The 17303-nt window shown below is 48.6% G+C and overlaps 1 protein-coding gene across 4 annotated transcripts in view; it reads right to left on the bottom strand.

Annotated features, from left to right (window-relative positions):
* HACE1 (HECT domain and ankyrin repeat containing E3 ubiquitin protein ligase 1) overlaps positions 1 to 17303 on the bottom strand; it is a 302230-nt gene that overhangs the window by 190936 nt on the left and 93991 nt on the right. For 2 of the 4 annotated variants that reach the window (XM_078648310.1, XM_078648312.1), the window contains exon 11: positions 15888 to 16134. In XM_078648310.1, the coding sequence (XP_078504436.1) occupies positions 15888 to 16134 (247 nt within the window). The remainder of the gene's footprint in view (positions 1 to 15887; positions 16135 to 17303) is intronic. The other 2 variants (XM_078648311.1, XM_078648313.1) reach the window with 1 other exon arrangement.

Genomic DNA, 17303 nt, shown 5'->3' with positions numbered 1-17303 from the left:
TCCCACCTACCCCTGCACCCCAGGCCTCTACCCATCCCTGTCACTGCTTACTAATAATCCTTAATTTTTCCCACGTCCTTGCTTGCCCGTCCCGCATGAAAAAAAGAGCTATGATACGGCGCTAGCACTTGCCTAGTCATAGCACTTTTTCCCAAAATCTACTTTTAGCGAAACTACACAGCCCGCCTGCTGTACAACGTGGTTAAAAGACATGGGCAAAGTCAACAGCTCACACATAGTCGAGACTATTTGCTTTACCAATCCTTGTGTTACTTTAGTAAGGCAATCTTTTAACTGGTTATCAAGGAGCCTGTATTTCACTAGCCAGTATGGCATCAAAGAATAATAAATCCATTAATAAAATAATTAAGTCTATAAGAGGCAATGAGAAAGACTGGTGGCAAAGTGTGGAAGAGGAAGAATTTGGCATGATTAGTGTACAAATTGTATTATTTGAGCACGCCAACATTTAACTGAAGTAGGAGAAAAAAAGGTTAAAAAGAAAAGTGAAAGGGCAGGAAAACAATTGCCTTTCACCTATTTGTTTTTACTACAGTGCAGCGGTATGTACTAGCATTAGCATATAGAAGATAGTGTGAATATTTGAAAGATGATGACGGGCAGTCAGAACTGTCGTTTGTCCCAAACATTTGATTGCTTGAGAAACGAAGCCGGTGCACTGCAGAGACCAAACCGAGTATGTTCCATATGGTTAGCTGGAGATTGCATTTCTATCGTTATAAAAGTGTACATAGTGGTGTACACATTTCACATACACCAACGACAGTCCAGTGATGAAAGGTGACATGTTTTCTTTCCCAAAAGGTAGCATGGAGGAAACATCAGAACCATGGGCATGGCAATACTGATAAACAGTTGTGTGTTATTCACTTATACCAGGCTGAAGGAGTTGAATTTTGAAGGCCAATAGACAGAAAAGCTTACAAACTAAAAAGAATAACCAAGAAGGCCGAGGTTGTGCTGTTCCCAAAAACATTTATAGCCTATTCAATGACCTATTCGGACAGGCTCGTATCAGAGCGAGGATCTGTTGAATGCTGAAAATAAATTTGCTTTAGTGGAACAGTTAAGGGGAAATAAGTCATAAAGAGTATATAACTGTGCAACATGTGCAGGAGAGAGCGAGGGTGACTGCTTGCATGGTTGATGCGCACAGAAGTGGATTAAAAGCCCATATGCTCTATCCGATCACTACAGAGCGACATTTGCTGCAATCAAAATGTATTTAAAAGGTTTCATATAGCGCTGGCTAGACCCGGAGGTATCAGAGCGCTTTACATGGGTGTCCGATAATAAATTGCAGTTTACAGCTTTACAAAGGTTACACTTTACTGGATCCTTCCCCAAAAAGGGGAGAGGGAGTGCTTTGGCAAGGGGTGCCATACCATACCTCATTTGTGAGTGGCTCCCTTAGCGCTGGGGACTCTCTCAGCGGCTATGCTGGGACTCCAGCGTATATATCTTGGATCTTTCCCCAAAAAGGGGAGAAGGAGTGCTTAGTCAAAGGGCACAAAAGGACAGGACGCTTGGAGGTGAAGCGGGCAAGGGGAAAAATTCAGGTGAGAGGGGATATGAGCAAGGAAGTAGACAAAGAACAAAAGAATGTTGAATAGGAACAGATAGATAGGAGACAAGGAAAAAGCAGTCACAGAAATACGATGAGGGTGAGGGGGGAGGGGAGACAGGGAGATGGGGTTAAAAACTGTGCCCAAAGTCCGGCTGGGTAGGTGACGGTCAGGGGATGAACCAAGGCTGATCTCCTCAATAGCTGAACAGATCAGACATAGTGCTCGGACTCCGCTGTCAGGATGACGATGAGGAGTATACTCAGAGATTTTCATTGTGTGTTGATTAGATAGTGGTCACTACCACCCCTCGTTCACTTTAGCTCCATTGCTGCCTCTTTGGTCATTTTACTCTGCCCCAGGGTCCCAACAGGCGCTCCGGTCCCAGGCACGTTCTCTACCTAGAGATGGTAGCAGCGAAGAATTGCAAGACCACTGCTTCCCCATTTTGGTATTTGTGAGGGCGTTCTGTATATTGGGCGTGGGTGTGGATCAGCTAGGTTCTTAGAGGAGACTCTATTGTCAGCCTCAAATAAAGCCCAGGCCTTGTTTAAAATTGTTAAAGATCTGTCAAGCCCGGCCTGTGTAACAACATCTATTCCAGCTTCTCAATTGCTATGCGACTCGTTGGCTAAGGCCTTCGAGGATAAGATCGCGACTATTTTGAGTAAATTGAGCCCCCCGGCACCCGTGGTTGCATCACCACCTTTATTAGAGATGGAGGCCGGGAAAGCCCGGTTGTATAGTTTTCCTCTTCCTTCTTTCGTGGAGTTCTGTACTCTAGCGGATGGAGTATCTTCAGGCTCTCCCCTTGATGCGCTTCCGCACAAATTTTGGAAGATGTTCAGAGATGAGCTCTTTCCTCCCCTCCACGCAATCTGTTGCTAGTCTCTTGGCTCTGCCCAGGTCCCGGATAGCTGGAAGCTTGCGGTAGTTTCTCCGCTGCTGAAGAAGGAATCGCTGGACCCCTTGTGTCCAGCAAATTACAGACCTATCTCATTGCTCCCCTTTCCGATTAAAATCTTGGAAAAACTGGTTACAAGACATCTGTCCAGTTTTTTGGAGACTAATGATTGTCTGGATGCGGCGCAGTTTGGTTTTAGACCAGTTCATAGAACTGAATCAGCTTTGGTAACTGTCTTGAATGACCTCCGTTCGCGTGCCGACCAAGGTCGAGCAGCATTTTTAGTGCTGCTCGACATGTCGGCAGCGTTCGACACGGTCAGCCATGCCATCTTGATCAGGAGATTGGAGGAGGCCGGAGTGTCGGGCCTGGCCCTGGATTTGCTGGTTTCATACCTTGCCAACAGACATCAGGTAGTTGCTCTGCCTCCCTTCAAGTCTACCATCAAAAGGGTTGGGCAGGGCGTACCCCAGGGCTCGGCCGTCAGTCCCATTCTTTTTAACCTCTACCTCCGACCCCTGATCAAGCTAATTAAATCCTTTGGCATTGCAGTCACCAATTACGCCGATGACACACAACTTATCTTCTCTTTTGAGGGTAAGAATGCAGTGTCACAGGAGACCTTCCATCATTGTATGGTCACTACGGCTGGGCAACAACTCGTTACAGTTCAACAGCTCTAAAACCGAGGTGCTGCACTGCACGGCAGACCGTATCCTTCGACCTTTACCACAAGATTTTTGGCCCCCTTCCTTTCAGGGCACGGTAGCGACGGCAGACTCCGTTCGAAACCTGGGAGTGACGATGGAACCCAATTTACAACTGGATGGTTTTGTAAATAAAACAGTGTCCACCTGTATGGTGCTGCTGCGCACCCTGCGGAAGATCCTTCCCCTGCTCCCGGCCCATGCCAGACCAGAAGTAGTGCGTAGCATCATCTTAAGCAGACTCGATTACTGCAACGCACTGCTTCTGGGGGCTCCCGTCACCTTGTTGGGCAAACTGCAGCGGGTGCAGAATTTTGCCGCTAAGTTGGCACTCTCCCGCCGGCGCCTTGACTCTTCTACAGCAGCACTCAAGGATCTTCATTGGCTGCCTATTTCCCAACGTGTTGAATTTAAAGCTCTGTGTTTGGTTTTTCGGGCTCTTCAAGGTCTGGGACCGATTTCTTTGCAGGAGTTGTTCTCCTGGTACACCCCTACTAGATCTCTTCGCTTCGGCTCAGCCTACCTAGTGGTAGTTCCCAAGATCCGGAGGATACGGATGGGTGACCGTTCTTTTGGCTACACGGCATCCAGGCTATGGAATGCATTGCTATTGTCTCTTAGAAGCTTGGGAGATCTTTCCTCTTTTAAAAAGTGACTAAAAACTCACCTTTTCCCCAAGGATACTGTAGTTGGCTGTTAAAGTAATGTTTTGTGTTCAGGCCTTGAAAGATTACAGCGCCAGGATACCCGTCGGGTGACAGCTGCGCGTTATTAATGTGCCATACATACATACATACATACATCAGGCGTTACAACTACCTCAATTTCTGGGGTGAGTCCCCCGCGATCCGGGCAACCCTCCTTGGATGGTCAATGTCTGTAGAACTTCGCTGGAGGGTCCCGAGTCGCAGCACGACACCATGGGGATTGCTCCGGTGATTCCTCAAGTGACGCGTCGTTCCCTCTATAGGTTACTTAGCGATTTCGTAAGGGGAAGCATTCCCCACCAGCCACGGCCAATGATATGCAGCGTCGGCTCAGAGTATTTTACTGACCATTATGAAACTCCGTCAATCGCTGACCGATGGGAGCCATTTTAAATGAGCATCAGGGCTCCCCGGCGGGGTGTGAAAGTGACCGATAGAATCAGGTTTGTGGGGTGCCCCTCAGAATCCAGCTCCTGCAGCTTAGAGTCTCTGGGGGAGTCTGTGGGCGCAGGGGGCAGCATAGCTCCTCACCCTGCCATGCTGGCGTGCCTGTGATGGAGGCGCTGGGCTCAAGCTCTCACTCGGGTCTTGGCGGCTTCAGCATCCAGTTATACTTCCTCGGACCAGGGCGCCCTAACCCTTTCAACTCCTGCGGGAGCGCTCAGACCCGCAGGCATCACTCGGTGCCTGGGTGTGCTCCTAGCGCGGAGGTCCCTCAGGCTGGCACGGAGTCAGCTCAGCGGGGCATAGGGGAACGTGCCGAGCGCCACGCTCAGAAACGGACTCGTTATTCGCTAATTACTAGAGTACTTTATATGCATTGCCCCCCTGACCTGTTTGACCCAAGAATAAGTAGAATTAGTGAATAGAAATAGGGACTGCCATGTATCAACTGGCTAAGGGTTAAACCACTGGAACTGATGGTTTAACATCAAAATTGTATTCTACATATATGCTGAAGCTGGCTCCCAAGCTATTCATGTACAGGAGGACGAGCTACAGAGAGGTGCTCCCCGACTAGACTATAGAAACTATAATAGTGGTCTTACTCAATCCGTTAGGGGTCCCTTGAATGTGAAAGATCAGCCTGCTTTTCATGTTCAATTCCAGAGTATAAAATATTGGGAAAGGGAATAGCAAATAGAATGATGACATTGTTGAAAACGCTCAGTTACCACAACTAGTGTGGCTTTATTCCACGTTACTGCACAACCACCAATATGTCTCTTTTGTGTATTAAGACTGAATGCCACAAACTCATGACAATGCAGCAATTGCCTCCTAAGAAATTGAAAAAGCTTGTCATACCTTATTGGGGCCGAAATGTATTGGCTAGATTCAGCTATTGTATGCCCACCAATTGGCTAGGGTTCAAACAGGGAGAGTAACCTCAGTCTAGTGGCACATACATAGATACACCAGACAGTAATGTCCTTTCTCTCCTCTTGTGTTTGCCTTAGCTATTGAGCAACTGCTGGCTATACTGAGTTACAAAGCACAAGACTGAGAAATGAGTCTTGCACATAGCACAAATTTGACTTTCTTATACAAGGATGATGCTGTCCTTTACATAAGAGATCTACCGTCACTTTGCCTGATGTCATGAAGGTATTAGAGGACTTTGAGAGTGTAGCACAAGTTACTTACCTTCGGTGACGATATATCTGTAAGAAACAGTAGTTAGTATTAGATTCCTTACCTTAGAATAGCCCCAGGCGTCAGACTGGATCCGGAAAATTTTGCGTAGCAGTACCCCTGTGCGTCTGTAGGCGTCGTCTGCGGCTCTGCGTCCGTCATCGGCGTCGTTGGCGCCAGGATGACGTTGTCAGAGTACTTAAACAAGCCCTCGCGCGCTGATGTCAGTTCTTATACACAGCTTTTCTGCTCCAGAAACGCAGAGCCGTGATAAAAACCAACACTGGTGCCATAAAAACTAGGGCCCTGAAAGGGGATGACCTGAACCCTAGATATCTGTTCGCAGAACGGGGAGGATGGGTGGGCGGTAAGGAATCTAATACTAACTACTGTTTCTTACAGATATATCATTACCGATGGTAAGTAACTTGTGCATCTGGAAGAAACAGGTTAGTATTAGATTCCTTACCTTAGAATAGATCCCCCAGCAATACCAACCCCGGTGGTGGGTCTGCGAACCAATGATCACACCAGAAAGTCCTGGAGAACGGAACGGCCGAAAAAGCCATCTCTCCAGACTTGACTGTCCAGGCAGTAGTGTCTTGCGAATGTGTGCAGCGAGGCCCACGAAGCTGCCTGGCACATTTCCTGCAAGTGGACTCTCCGCCCCAGGGCAGTAGTAGCCGCTGTGGCCCGAGTGGAATGGGCACATAGCCCCACAGGAGGCTCCTATTTAGCCAGAGAGTAACAAGCCTTGATGCACAAGACGACCCACTGAGAAATGGTCCGTTTGTACACCACCCGTCCCTTCTTAGCGCCCACGTAACCAACAAAGAGTTGGTCATCCACCCGGAACTGGCGTGTGCGATCCAGATAATATGAGAGCGCACGTTTTGGGTCCAGACGGTGGAGCCTCTCTTCCTCTTTCGAGGGATGCGGAAGCGGAAAGAAGGTGGGCAAGGTGATGGACTGCCCGATGTGGAAGGCTGCGACTACCTTGGGCAGGAAAGAGGGTCGCGTTCGCAACACAACTTTGTCCGGATGGACAGAAAGGAAGGGAGGTTGAGAAGAAAGAGCCTGGAGCTCACTCACTCGCCTGGCAGAGGTGATGGCAACCAGGAATGCAGTCTTAAGAGTAAGAAGACGAAGAGGACAGTTATGAAGTGGCTCGAAGGGAGCGCACATCAGACAAGTCAGAACAAGGTTCACGTCCCACTGAGGCATCACGAAAGGAACAGGAGGAAACATACGAGTGATGCCCTTCAAAAACCTATTTACAACAGGGGACTTGAAAAGAGAAGGCTGATCAGGTAGCCTTAAAAAGGCTGAAATGGCAGAGAGGTAGCCCTTGATAGTGCACAGAGAAGAGCCCTGCTGGGCAAAAGAAAGAAGAAAGAGAAGAACCTCTGAAAGGGGGGCAGAAAGGGGATCCACAGCCTTTGCTGTGCACCATGCCACAAATTTGTTCCACCTGCAGGCATATACCGATTTTGTGGAGGGACGCCTGGCTTCCAGGATAACATTACAGACTTCAGGAGGCAAGTCAAATGGCCTCAACTGCCGCCGCTCAATCTCCACGCATGTAAGTGGAGACTGAACAGGTTCGGGTGGAGGACCGTCCCATGCTGCTGCGACAGAAGGTCATCCTGAAGAGGCAGACGAATCGGGAGATCGTCTGACATGCTGAGTAGCTCGGGATACCAATATCTTCGTGCCCTGTCCGGAGCCACAAGGATGACTTGGGCCCGGTCGCGTCTGATCTTATTCAGCACTCTGGGCAGAAGTGGTATAGGCGGAAAGGCGTACAACAGACCGCAACTCCACTCGCGACGAAAAGCGTCGCTGAGCGAGTGCTGCCTTGGCAATTCCAACGCACAGAACTGATGACATTGTGCGTTCTCTTCTGTGTCGAATAGATCTAACCAAGGCTCTCCCCACTGCTGAAAGAGGCCTTGCGCCACGTCAGTGTTCAGACGCCATTCGTGATCCATCATGCACCGACGGCTGAGTTCGTCCGCCCTGGCGTTCAGGGAACCTGCAGGGTGTTGAACCACCAGGGTCACGCCCTGATGTTCCAGCCACTGCCAGAGGCGCAGAGCCTCCTGGCAAAGGGTCCACGACCCCACCCCGCCCTGTTTGTTGTAGTACCACATGGTGGTGGTGTTGTCCGTGAACACCTGCACTATACTCCCCCGGACAGAGGGGAGGAATGCCTTCAGTGCAAGCCAGATCGCCTGCAGCTCCAGAAGGTTGATGTGGAGCCGGGACTCCGCCGGAGACCAGAGGCCTCTGATCTCCGCCTCTCCCATGTGGCCCCCACCCCCAGCCCTGGAGGGACACGTCCGTCACAACTACGCGCTCCGGTTGGGGTAGGGAGAGGGATCTGCCGCTGACCCAATCGCGGTCCGTGAGCCACCACTGCAACTGTCTTGCAGTGCCCTCCGAGATCAAGACATGGTCGGTCAAGTTGCCCTGATGCTGGGCCCACTGAAACTTCAGGTCCCACTGCAGAGCCCGCATGCGCCACCTGGCGTGATGCACCAGAAGGATGCAGGAGGCCATCAGCCCCAGAAGCCGCAGCGTCAACCTGACCGAGACCCGGGATACCGGCTGAAAGATCAGAATCAGAGCCTGAATATCCCAAACCCGCTGTTCGGGAGGATAAACCCGAAACTGCGTAGAGTCTAGAACCGCTCCGATGAAGAGGAGCTTCTGAGAGTGACACAGGTGCGACTTCGGCACATTGATGGAGAACCCCAGCAGGTGCAGGAGGTCGGTCGTAGTCTGGAGGTGGCTGACGACTGTCTGGGGTGAGCCCGCCTTCAACAACCAGTCGTCGAGGTAGGGGGAAGACTGAAACCCCCAACCTGCGCAGATGAGCTGCGACTACCGCCATCACTTTCGTGAACACCCGTGGGGCGCTGGTAAGGCCGAAGGGGAGCACGGTAAACTGAAAGTGCTCGTGGCCTACCGTGAACCGCAGGTAACGCCGGTGGGCCGGCAGGACGGGGATGTGGAAATGGGCGTCCTGCAAGTCCAACGCTACCATCCAGTCTCCTGGGTCTAGGGTAGCTAAGACCTGAGCCAAAGTCAGCATCTTGAACTTCTCCTTCCTGAGGAAGCCGTTGATGTTCCGGCGGTCGAAGATAGGGCAGAGGCCCCCTTTGCCCTTCTTGGGAACCAGAAAGTAGTGGGAGTAACAACCACACCCTACTTCTGGCCCAGGAACGCGCTCAATGGCCCCCTTGGCCAAGAGGGCCATAACTTCCTCTTGCAGAAGTTGCAAGTGATCCCCCGACACGCGGTGGTACTGCGGTGGCATGGCTGGAGGGGTCGCCTCGAAGGGGAGGGAGCAGCCCCTTCGGATGATTTGCAGCACCCACCTGTCCGATGTGATGGAGCACCAGTGGAGGAGGTGATAGCGAACCCTGCCCCCCACTGGCGTCAAATGGGCCTGAAAGCTCGGACTAGGAAGGCTTTGAGGTGGATGCTGCGGGGGTGGATGTGGACTGGCCGCGCCGTTGTCCCCTGTTACCGCCGCGACTGTAACCACGTCCGCCACCGCGCTGAATGTTAGTCTGCGGCCCGTGGCTGGCAGGACGTGTGGGAGCACCCCTTCCGTGGCCACGAAAGGAGGGCTGGGCAGAAGATTGCTGGCGTGGGGCCAACAAGCCCAAGGACTTGGCCGTAGCCCTGGAGTCCTTAAAGCGTTCCAGCGCATGATCTGCCTTGCCACCGAAGAGGTGGCAGCCATCGAACGGCATGTCCATAAGGGTGTTTTGGACATCGGCCGAAAAGTTGGCGGACCTCAGCCAGGCGTGGCAGCGAACCGCCACAGACGTGGAAATCGTTCTTCCTAGCGAGTCCGTGGTATCCAGTCCACATCTGATAGAGTACCGCGCTGCGTCCCTTTCCTCCGCAAGGGCTTGAGCGAGTTTCGCCCGGGCTCCCTCCGGGCACTCAGGCAGCACGGCCGCAACCGTATCCCACAGAGAGTGGGTGTAACGGCCCAAGAGGCACGCAGTGTTGACTGACCGCAACCCCAAACTAAGGGAGGAGAACATCCTTCTTTCCGAACTGTTCATACCTCTTGGATTCCCGATCTGGTGGTGCCGTCGGGAATGCGGATTGGGAGGTAGAGGCCTGGATAACCAGACTCTCGGGGTGGGGTGGGTGGACAAGAAACCAGGGTCGCCCAGAGCTGGGCGGTGGCGCCTAGCGACGTTCCTATCTATGGGAGGGCCTGTAGTGGGCCTGGACCGAGTGCCCAACAGGACGTCTGTGAGAGCCTCATTAAACAGCAGTAGAGGCTCTGGGGAGCTTACCCGCGGTTTAAGGATCTCTGTGAGGATGTTGGACCTCACTGTTGCGACAGGGAGCTCAAGAGCCAAGGCCTTGGCTGCCCTCATCAGCACCACACTGTAAGCTGCCCCCTCCTCCGTAGCCACGGTAGGAGGGGAGACAAAACCAGTGTCTAGGGAGATATCCAGGCCACTGGCTTCCCCTAGTTCCTGTGTTCAGTCCTTATATGACTGGCACTCTTGTGCCAGGCTGTCCTCAGACCCCCCACCCCAGTCTCCCTCGTCGTCCATGTCCTGAAATTCAGGGATAAATGATGTACCCAGATTCTCGAAGAATTGCTCTTCGGCCGGTGCAGAATGCGGCATAGAGGGACGCTGCTCCGACGCCGGATCTGGACCGAGGGTTGGACCAGGGACGTCGGCGTCCGAGGACGGCGCCGGGGGTGACACCCTAGGGAGGGGGGGCGTCCCTCCACGCCGGTGGAGTCGTAAGGTCGACCAGTGTCGACCCGGAAACGGATACAATGGGGCCTTGCGGCTCCCAGTCGGGTCCGCTGGGCCCGAATGCGCCGCGGAACCCGACGGAGGAGAGAGCGACCTCATGGCCATGAGGAAGGCATCGATCTCCTCTGGCGTCGCGTTCTGCCCAGGGCCCGCGGGTATGGAGCAGGCCGCGGCTCCGGCGGAGCCGCGTGGGCGGTGTCACTCGAACCCCCGGCCGCATCGCGCGAGCATCGGGGGAGTCAGAAGAGCGATGTCGCCTCTTCGACTTCTTGTGCCTCTTACCTGAGGACTTGGAGCCCGACGAGTGGTGTCGACTCGCCGAGCTGTGATGACTCTGGCCCTGTGACCGGTCCCTCGACCTCCTACCGGACCGGGACTTCAGGCGGCGCGGGGCCATCTGCCAGGGCTCGAGGCGCTTGCAGGACCGCTTCCACCTAGCCTTCGATATCAAGGCCCGGCAGTCGGGGCACGACTTGTCATCGTGGTCGGGCCGCAGGCAATGTAGGCACCGGCGGTGGGGGTCGGTAACCGACATCAGTTGCAGTCGGCACAGGGCTTGAACCCGGGCATCCCTACCGGCACCGATGGAGTCGTAGACTCGAAACGGATCCAAAAAGGATCGAAAAAGCTTAGTCAAAAAGTGACTAAAGGGGACCACTTTCTCCGGACCTGCGCTTGCTGGCGCGAAAAAAAGAAGAACTGACGTCAGCGCGCGAGGGCGGCGTCTAAGTACTCCGACGACATCATCCCGGCTCCGACAACGGACGCGGAGCCGCAGACGACGCCTACCGACGCGTAGGGGTACTGCTACGCAAAATTTTCCAGATTCAGTCTGACGCCTGGGGATATTCTAAGGTAAGGAATCTAATACCAACCTGTTTCTTTCAGATTCAAGCCTACATATTAATTGGGAAAAACCATGTCTCTTCCTGATTCATTTGCACACAGATCAATTAGAGCTACCTAGATCCTTACTACGGGAGCGACTGGTGGCGTTTAAGTATCTGGATGATCCTATGCATCATTGAGAAGCCCAAATGTTGTCTGGTAACATCGATAGTGGCATCGACAATAGGGCACTCCATCCAATTCTGCTGTAGACTCCCCATTTACCAACTGGGTTGGGTTGCAATACTGAAAATGTTGATCCTGCCTCAGTGACTTTACCTTTTCACAGCAATACCTATGATCTTAAGGAGGGAATTCTTTAAAGAACTGGAGACCCTATGGTCCCGGTTGTTCGGTCAGGCGGCACTATCCAACTGTTATCACATAGTGTGGCAATGTCAAGTGATTCAACAAATGCGTTCTGAGAAAACAGGCTTGACACCGAAGTGTCCAGTGAGCGCACAGAACCCAGCCCTTTTGTTACTGGGCAGTATTCCTTGGTTCAAAAATATTACACAGTTATGTAAGTTTATGGACTTAGACCTGGTGTTAGCTAAAAGAAATAGTGCTACGCAATGAAAGAAGAATGGTGCACTGGTCACCAGACAACGATTGCATGATGTGTAAAAATGATTTGGAGCTGAATTAATGTCACTTTAGAGGCAGCCCCTCAGAGTTCTAGCAGTGCGGCCACAGACGTCTGGGATTTTGTATGGTTAGCACTGTTGGCTAAAGTAGATGAACGTCCACCATAAAGTGTACCAGATGTCACTGTATGTTGTCAACAAATGGTGCACAAGTTAGAAGCATAGATGTAATCATATCTGCCTGTAGATACCGAATGTGAAGACGACACATAGAATTATTTGGGGTATATGGTTTGAAAATGGGAAGTGTTTAATTTGTTCTTTTACTTATTCTTTATGTAAGCACTCTCATGGATTATAAAATTGAAGCACTGTTTATACTACAGTAAACATAGACTAAACAATTGCAGTGAATTTATTAGGTTGCTGGTATGATGTATAACGATATAAATACCTATTATATTAACTGACAGCGCTGCCATAACACGAAATGCTAATACAGGGCTATATGGAAAAAACACAACCTATTCTGGAGGACGATCCTGAAGCAATCAACATTTTTTAAATTTTCCTCTTACCCATTAGTAGAACTAGCAGAGGCTGAAGGCATACACTCAGGAAATGTGTTGGATGTGGTGCAGAAGTGCCATACCACATACAACAACTTCTTTCAGTCCAAACTAGCATTCTTGCTTCTCTATTGCCTAAATGTTGATAATTGCACTATAATATTTGAGGAATCTTTACAGAGGCAGAAGCCACCACATCTAGATCGCACCACAAGGAATAGTACTAACGTTCTGAGCTAATGGTTGGTGAGTTTTGTGAAGTGGGTGCAAAAGTGCATCTTACCTGCTGTGACAACTACAGATGTGGGAGTGGTGCTTGAACAACCAGGAGGTACTCATTTTTAGCTGGAAGAATCCCCAATTTAAATGTAATGAATAATGTTCACAGATAAGAGGAAGCTGTATAGTCTAGATATTTCTCCATTCCAGCAGAAGATTTATGTTGGAAACAAGACAAATTAAAGGAGATATTTTTCAAATTGTAATCTATATGGTTGATTCTGATTTACCAATATCATAAGGATACAATAATGTAGATCTGGACACACCATGAAGCATTAGGATGCCTCGGAGCATCTAAGATAATACTGACACCAGGTAATTTCTAAAGATATTTACAGGCACCCTTATTGATGCCCCATGCAATTCCAGTTTGCACCCAGCCATATGCAAATCAGTCTTTACTCTTCCCTCAATGGGAGCAGTCCAGCCCGAACAGCCAGGCCAGGTCTTCCCTGGACTGGAAATAGCATCCTAGGGCTGGCTAAGTAAGCACAAAGCGTTTACTGAAAATCGCAGATTACGTTTGATTGGAACCTAAGTGCCATTTCAGACTGACACCAGTCAAAATTTCACTTTATTATATGGAGTTCCAAGTCAAAAGCAAGGTAGGGAAATCCAGTGATAATCCCTCAAAATTATATGTGCCGTCATCAAACGCCTGCTGAGGCCATTGGATTTTGAAGACAAAAGCTCAGAGCACCGCAAAAGAGGATTCCATAGCCACCAAGGTCACTCCGATACCCCGCCCTGGTTCAAGGTCTTACCTTCAGATATAATCACCTATTTGGTTCTTCAAATCCACCAGTGGGGCAAAGCTGGAAGCTGTAGCCATGATAAGTACCTGGATCACAAGGTCCTAGGAGACCTTTTTAGTCTGCCAAAATGCACAGAGAATGAAATACCTGGATACCTTGCAAACAAAAGGTGTGCCCTCCCCAGGGAAGTCTCAGCACCTTATTGGGAGATGGTAAAATGTCACAGTAAAATGTCACAGGCCCACATTTCTTGAACTCCTAGGAGAGTTCTTTCTGATCACTCCTGCGGCCTACAGGTTATCAGGAAGGCTTTGGGGCACCTGGTCTCTCTCCAGTCAGGCTTTCTGTAGGCACCAGTCTACAGTGGTCAGTTGGGCTTTCTGGGAGTTAGGAATTCTTTTGCCGGTTGTGTCTAGTAGCTGTCACAGTTGGCCAAACACTGGCATTTGAAGAGCAGCTCCAGTCCCTCAATGCCACAAAGCATAAGGACAATGTGGGTCTTGTTTTTCATGTGTTGTCTTCTCAGGTCTACGAATATTCTGTTGAGGAGGAGGCAGTGAGGTGACCTCCTCATCGTGAGCACTAGTCAATAACTGGAGAATGCACTATGCCCAACTCTGGCTACTTTCCCATACAACCCAAACTGTAGCACTTACTTTTCTGCAAACCCTTCCAGATACTCTCATAAAAAATGGCTCTAGCCTTCTTCCAGCTACAGGTCTTGCCCTTCAATATAGCCACTTCCCCACAGAGATGCGCTTGCCTCCCTTCTGCCATTGCCGGAACTAATTTTTCATCTTGCTCAGACCACACACAATGTTGAAGGAGGCACTAGCCATGAATGGTTTCAGTTACTGACAGTCCCATTTGGGATCTCTACTTTTAAAGGATTAACCGTGATAGCTGCCCTATGTATTGCTAATTGGTCCTGTCCCCTCCCAGATGGCTAAGCCTTGCTATGGGGTCATTGTTAACACCACTTCAACCTTTTGACTGACAGAGGGCAAGCCCTATCTTCCAGGAGTAGAGTTGTTAATAGCCCGGGTGGGATGCGTATTCAGTCTCAGGAGCTGGGCAGTGCGGCAAGCCAATGCTAAAACTGTGTATACTCAGACCGTATAAAGTCCACTTTTAAAAAGTTACTCTCCACTAAGTTATCAAAAATCCTCTTTCACAACTGAATTAGGGTTTTAATACTGTATAGAAAATTACTCTGACTGAGTGCTCTATCATCATTTTCCTAGGCCAATGTACAATTAAGTGTCTTTTATTCATAACTAGAACTGTTCTTGTAAAACGTAGCTTTACACACCCAGTGATAAAAAGATTTCTGTAACTGTTCACTGCAAGGGTACACTTAATATCTAGTATGCCCCACTTTTTGTACCTCAAGCACCCAGCCATGTGGGCTTACAAGGCACATTTTAGGGTTGACTTAGCTAATATATACAAGTAGGTTGTTCTATATGGAAAAGGCATTCTAAATGACATGTGACACTGCAGTGCTTTTAAACAGAACAAATCATGCTCTCTGGAGCCATTCAATTTTGTCATGTATATAGATGGTGTAAAATCACACAGCAGCCTGAACGACATTTAACTTCAACACCACTGGTGTAATTTCTGCCAACTCATAATAATATTAAAGGAAAGTTAGGTAATGAAGGAATGTTACAATATAGATTTAGGGACACAACACTATGGTACTGCATGGTAATCGCACAGCACACAGCATCAAACTACTAGCACAAATCTTGTTCATGGAAAGGTGAAAATCATGGATGACCAAGCTGAAAAAGGGGATTCCTTATACCAAATATGCAGCCATTATTGAACAGGAATATACAGACCAGTCAGCACACCAAAAAGAGCAAGTTTCGGCAAATGTTTAAGGAGAAGGTGATATAAGGGATTGGGACCTATATTGTAATTTTTCTCTCACCTTTGTAGTTAAATCAAGGTACCATACAAAAGAACACATTTTTAGAAAACAGTGAGAGAAAAAGTTGCTGCTAGGTGATATTTTTTGTTCACAATAATTGATTGTATTTCAATAGAAACACTTACATACCAAAGTGAGTATTTTAAACTATATCCCCACTTTGACAGGTGGCCACTACATATTACTAAAACGTGTGACACCTTGTTTTTTTCTATAGACCAATAAAGAGTTGGATAATTAATTATTATTACTACCACTTTGGTATTTAGCCCATTTCAACATATAATTCTTTTTATATGGTCCCACTTCCAATACAAACATAAAATAAACACAAATTGGAAGTTTCATATTATTAGAAAACAATCTTAAACTTTAGAAATTAAATGAAAAGAAGGCAAACAGGTTTACAATAATCAGTTCTTTGATAGTGAGAGTAAACTTTTGATTGGTGAGCAGAGAAATATGGAAAGAGAGACTGGCCAAACTTAAAAAATGGATGTGTGGTATCAACCAAACTTACGTCCTGTTCGGGAGGAGTCTGATTAATGAATGCATGCTTTGTCAAATTCATCTCTTTACCGTCTATCTTCCTAAACACGTCATATATTTTTCTGACCTTGAACGCCTGACTTCTTGGGGTTTTATTTCCATTGTAGCCCATGCCATTTCCATTATTGGGAGAGGACGGGCCAATGCGAAACACGTGGCAAAATATTCTTACAATCCGTAAAAGACTCTTCATTTGAGCTTCATAACTGCTTGACAAGCTGAAAAAGAAACATTACGATGAAAATGTTTGTATGACAAAATAGAGTCAGCACTTATGCTAATTAATTTTGTCTTTCCAAACATCCTTAAAAATAGGAAGGATATCTGAGATCTCCAGACTTCTCGAGCTCCCATGTTCACATTACATTTTTATATATTTAATGGTTGTTAAAAGGAAGGGGTGCACAACTTGAAGAATATCCACGTATCCTCAACATTTATCGCCTGTATTTAAAAGTAGATCAAAATCAAAGGTCCCTTCAAGTGCTTTCATGGAACACAACCGGCCCGAACACCTTTGAAACAGGATATTACAGGAAGACATTTCAACAATGGCAGTGTAGCTAGTGTGACTAGTTTCCAAATACTGAATATAAAACTGAATCGTAGTGGAGAAGCAGTAATGTTATACATTGTGTGAAGCCGGGCAAGTCTTTATTGTAGCGCTCGTCAATACCTACACAGCTAGAAAAGGAGCTAAATGCCTTACCAGTTTTCATGTCAATGCGAATAGTAGCATACATTCCTTGAAAGACACAATTCATCATAGCTGTAGAACACTGTGCAGTGCACTCTGGGTCAAGGATCTGAAGCAGTGAGTGAACAAGTTAAAACGCAGTCATACTTGAACAAGCATTAGAAATGCAATCGGGCTCGGATTTATTTGAGTTTGAGCTAATGGCATTGTAAATGCCAATGTCTTTTTGCCATGTGTTATGGAGTGTGTGCATGTGGTGTGTAGTGGAAGTATCTTGGTTGAATTGTAATTTTACCAATGGTGGCATGCTGTGCTTTATATGAATATGTTTAAAAGTAAAGTGTACCATACTGCGATTGCTTGGTGGAAAAGTGCACTGCCGGCTGGAGGTGTGTGTGCCTGGTGGAAGGGTGCACTGATGGCTGGTGGGTGTGTGCTTGGTAAAAGCGTGCACAGATGGATGATGGTTGTTGGTGTTTGTGCATGGTGAAAGCATTCATTGACGGCTGGGGGTGTGTTGTTGTGTGTGTTGTTTTCTGTGTGCTGGTGAGTGTGTGGTGGTGAGTCTGTGGGGGTGAGCCTGGGGAGTGAGTGTGGTGGTGAGTGTGTTGTGTTGAGTGGTGACAAGTGTGTGGTGTTGAGAGACTGAGGTGTGTGGTTTGTGTGTGCGTTATGTGTGTGTGGTGTATG

This window comes from Lissotriton helveticus, chromosome 6 (genome assembly GCF_964261635.1).
Source record: "Lissotriton helveticus chromosome 6, aLisHel1.1, whole genome shotgun sequence".
Classification (NCBI taxonomy): Eukaryota; Metazoa; Chordata; class Amphibia; order Caudata; family Salamandridae; genus Lissotriton; species Lissotriton helveticus.
This window is presented reverse-complemented; position numbering and strand designations above follow the sequence as displayed.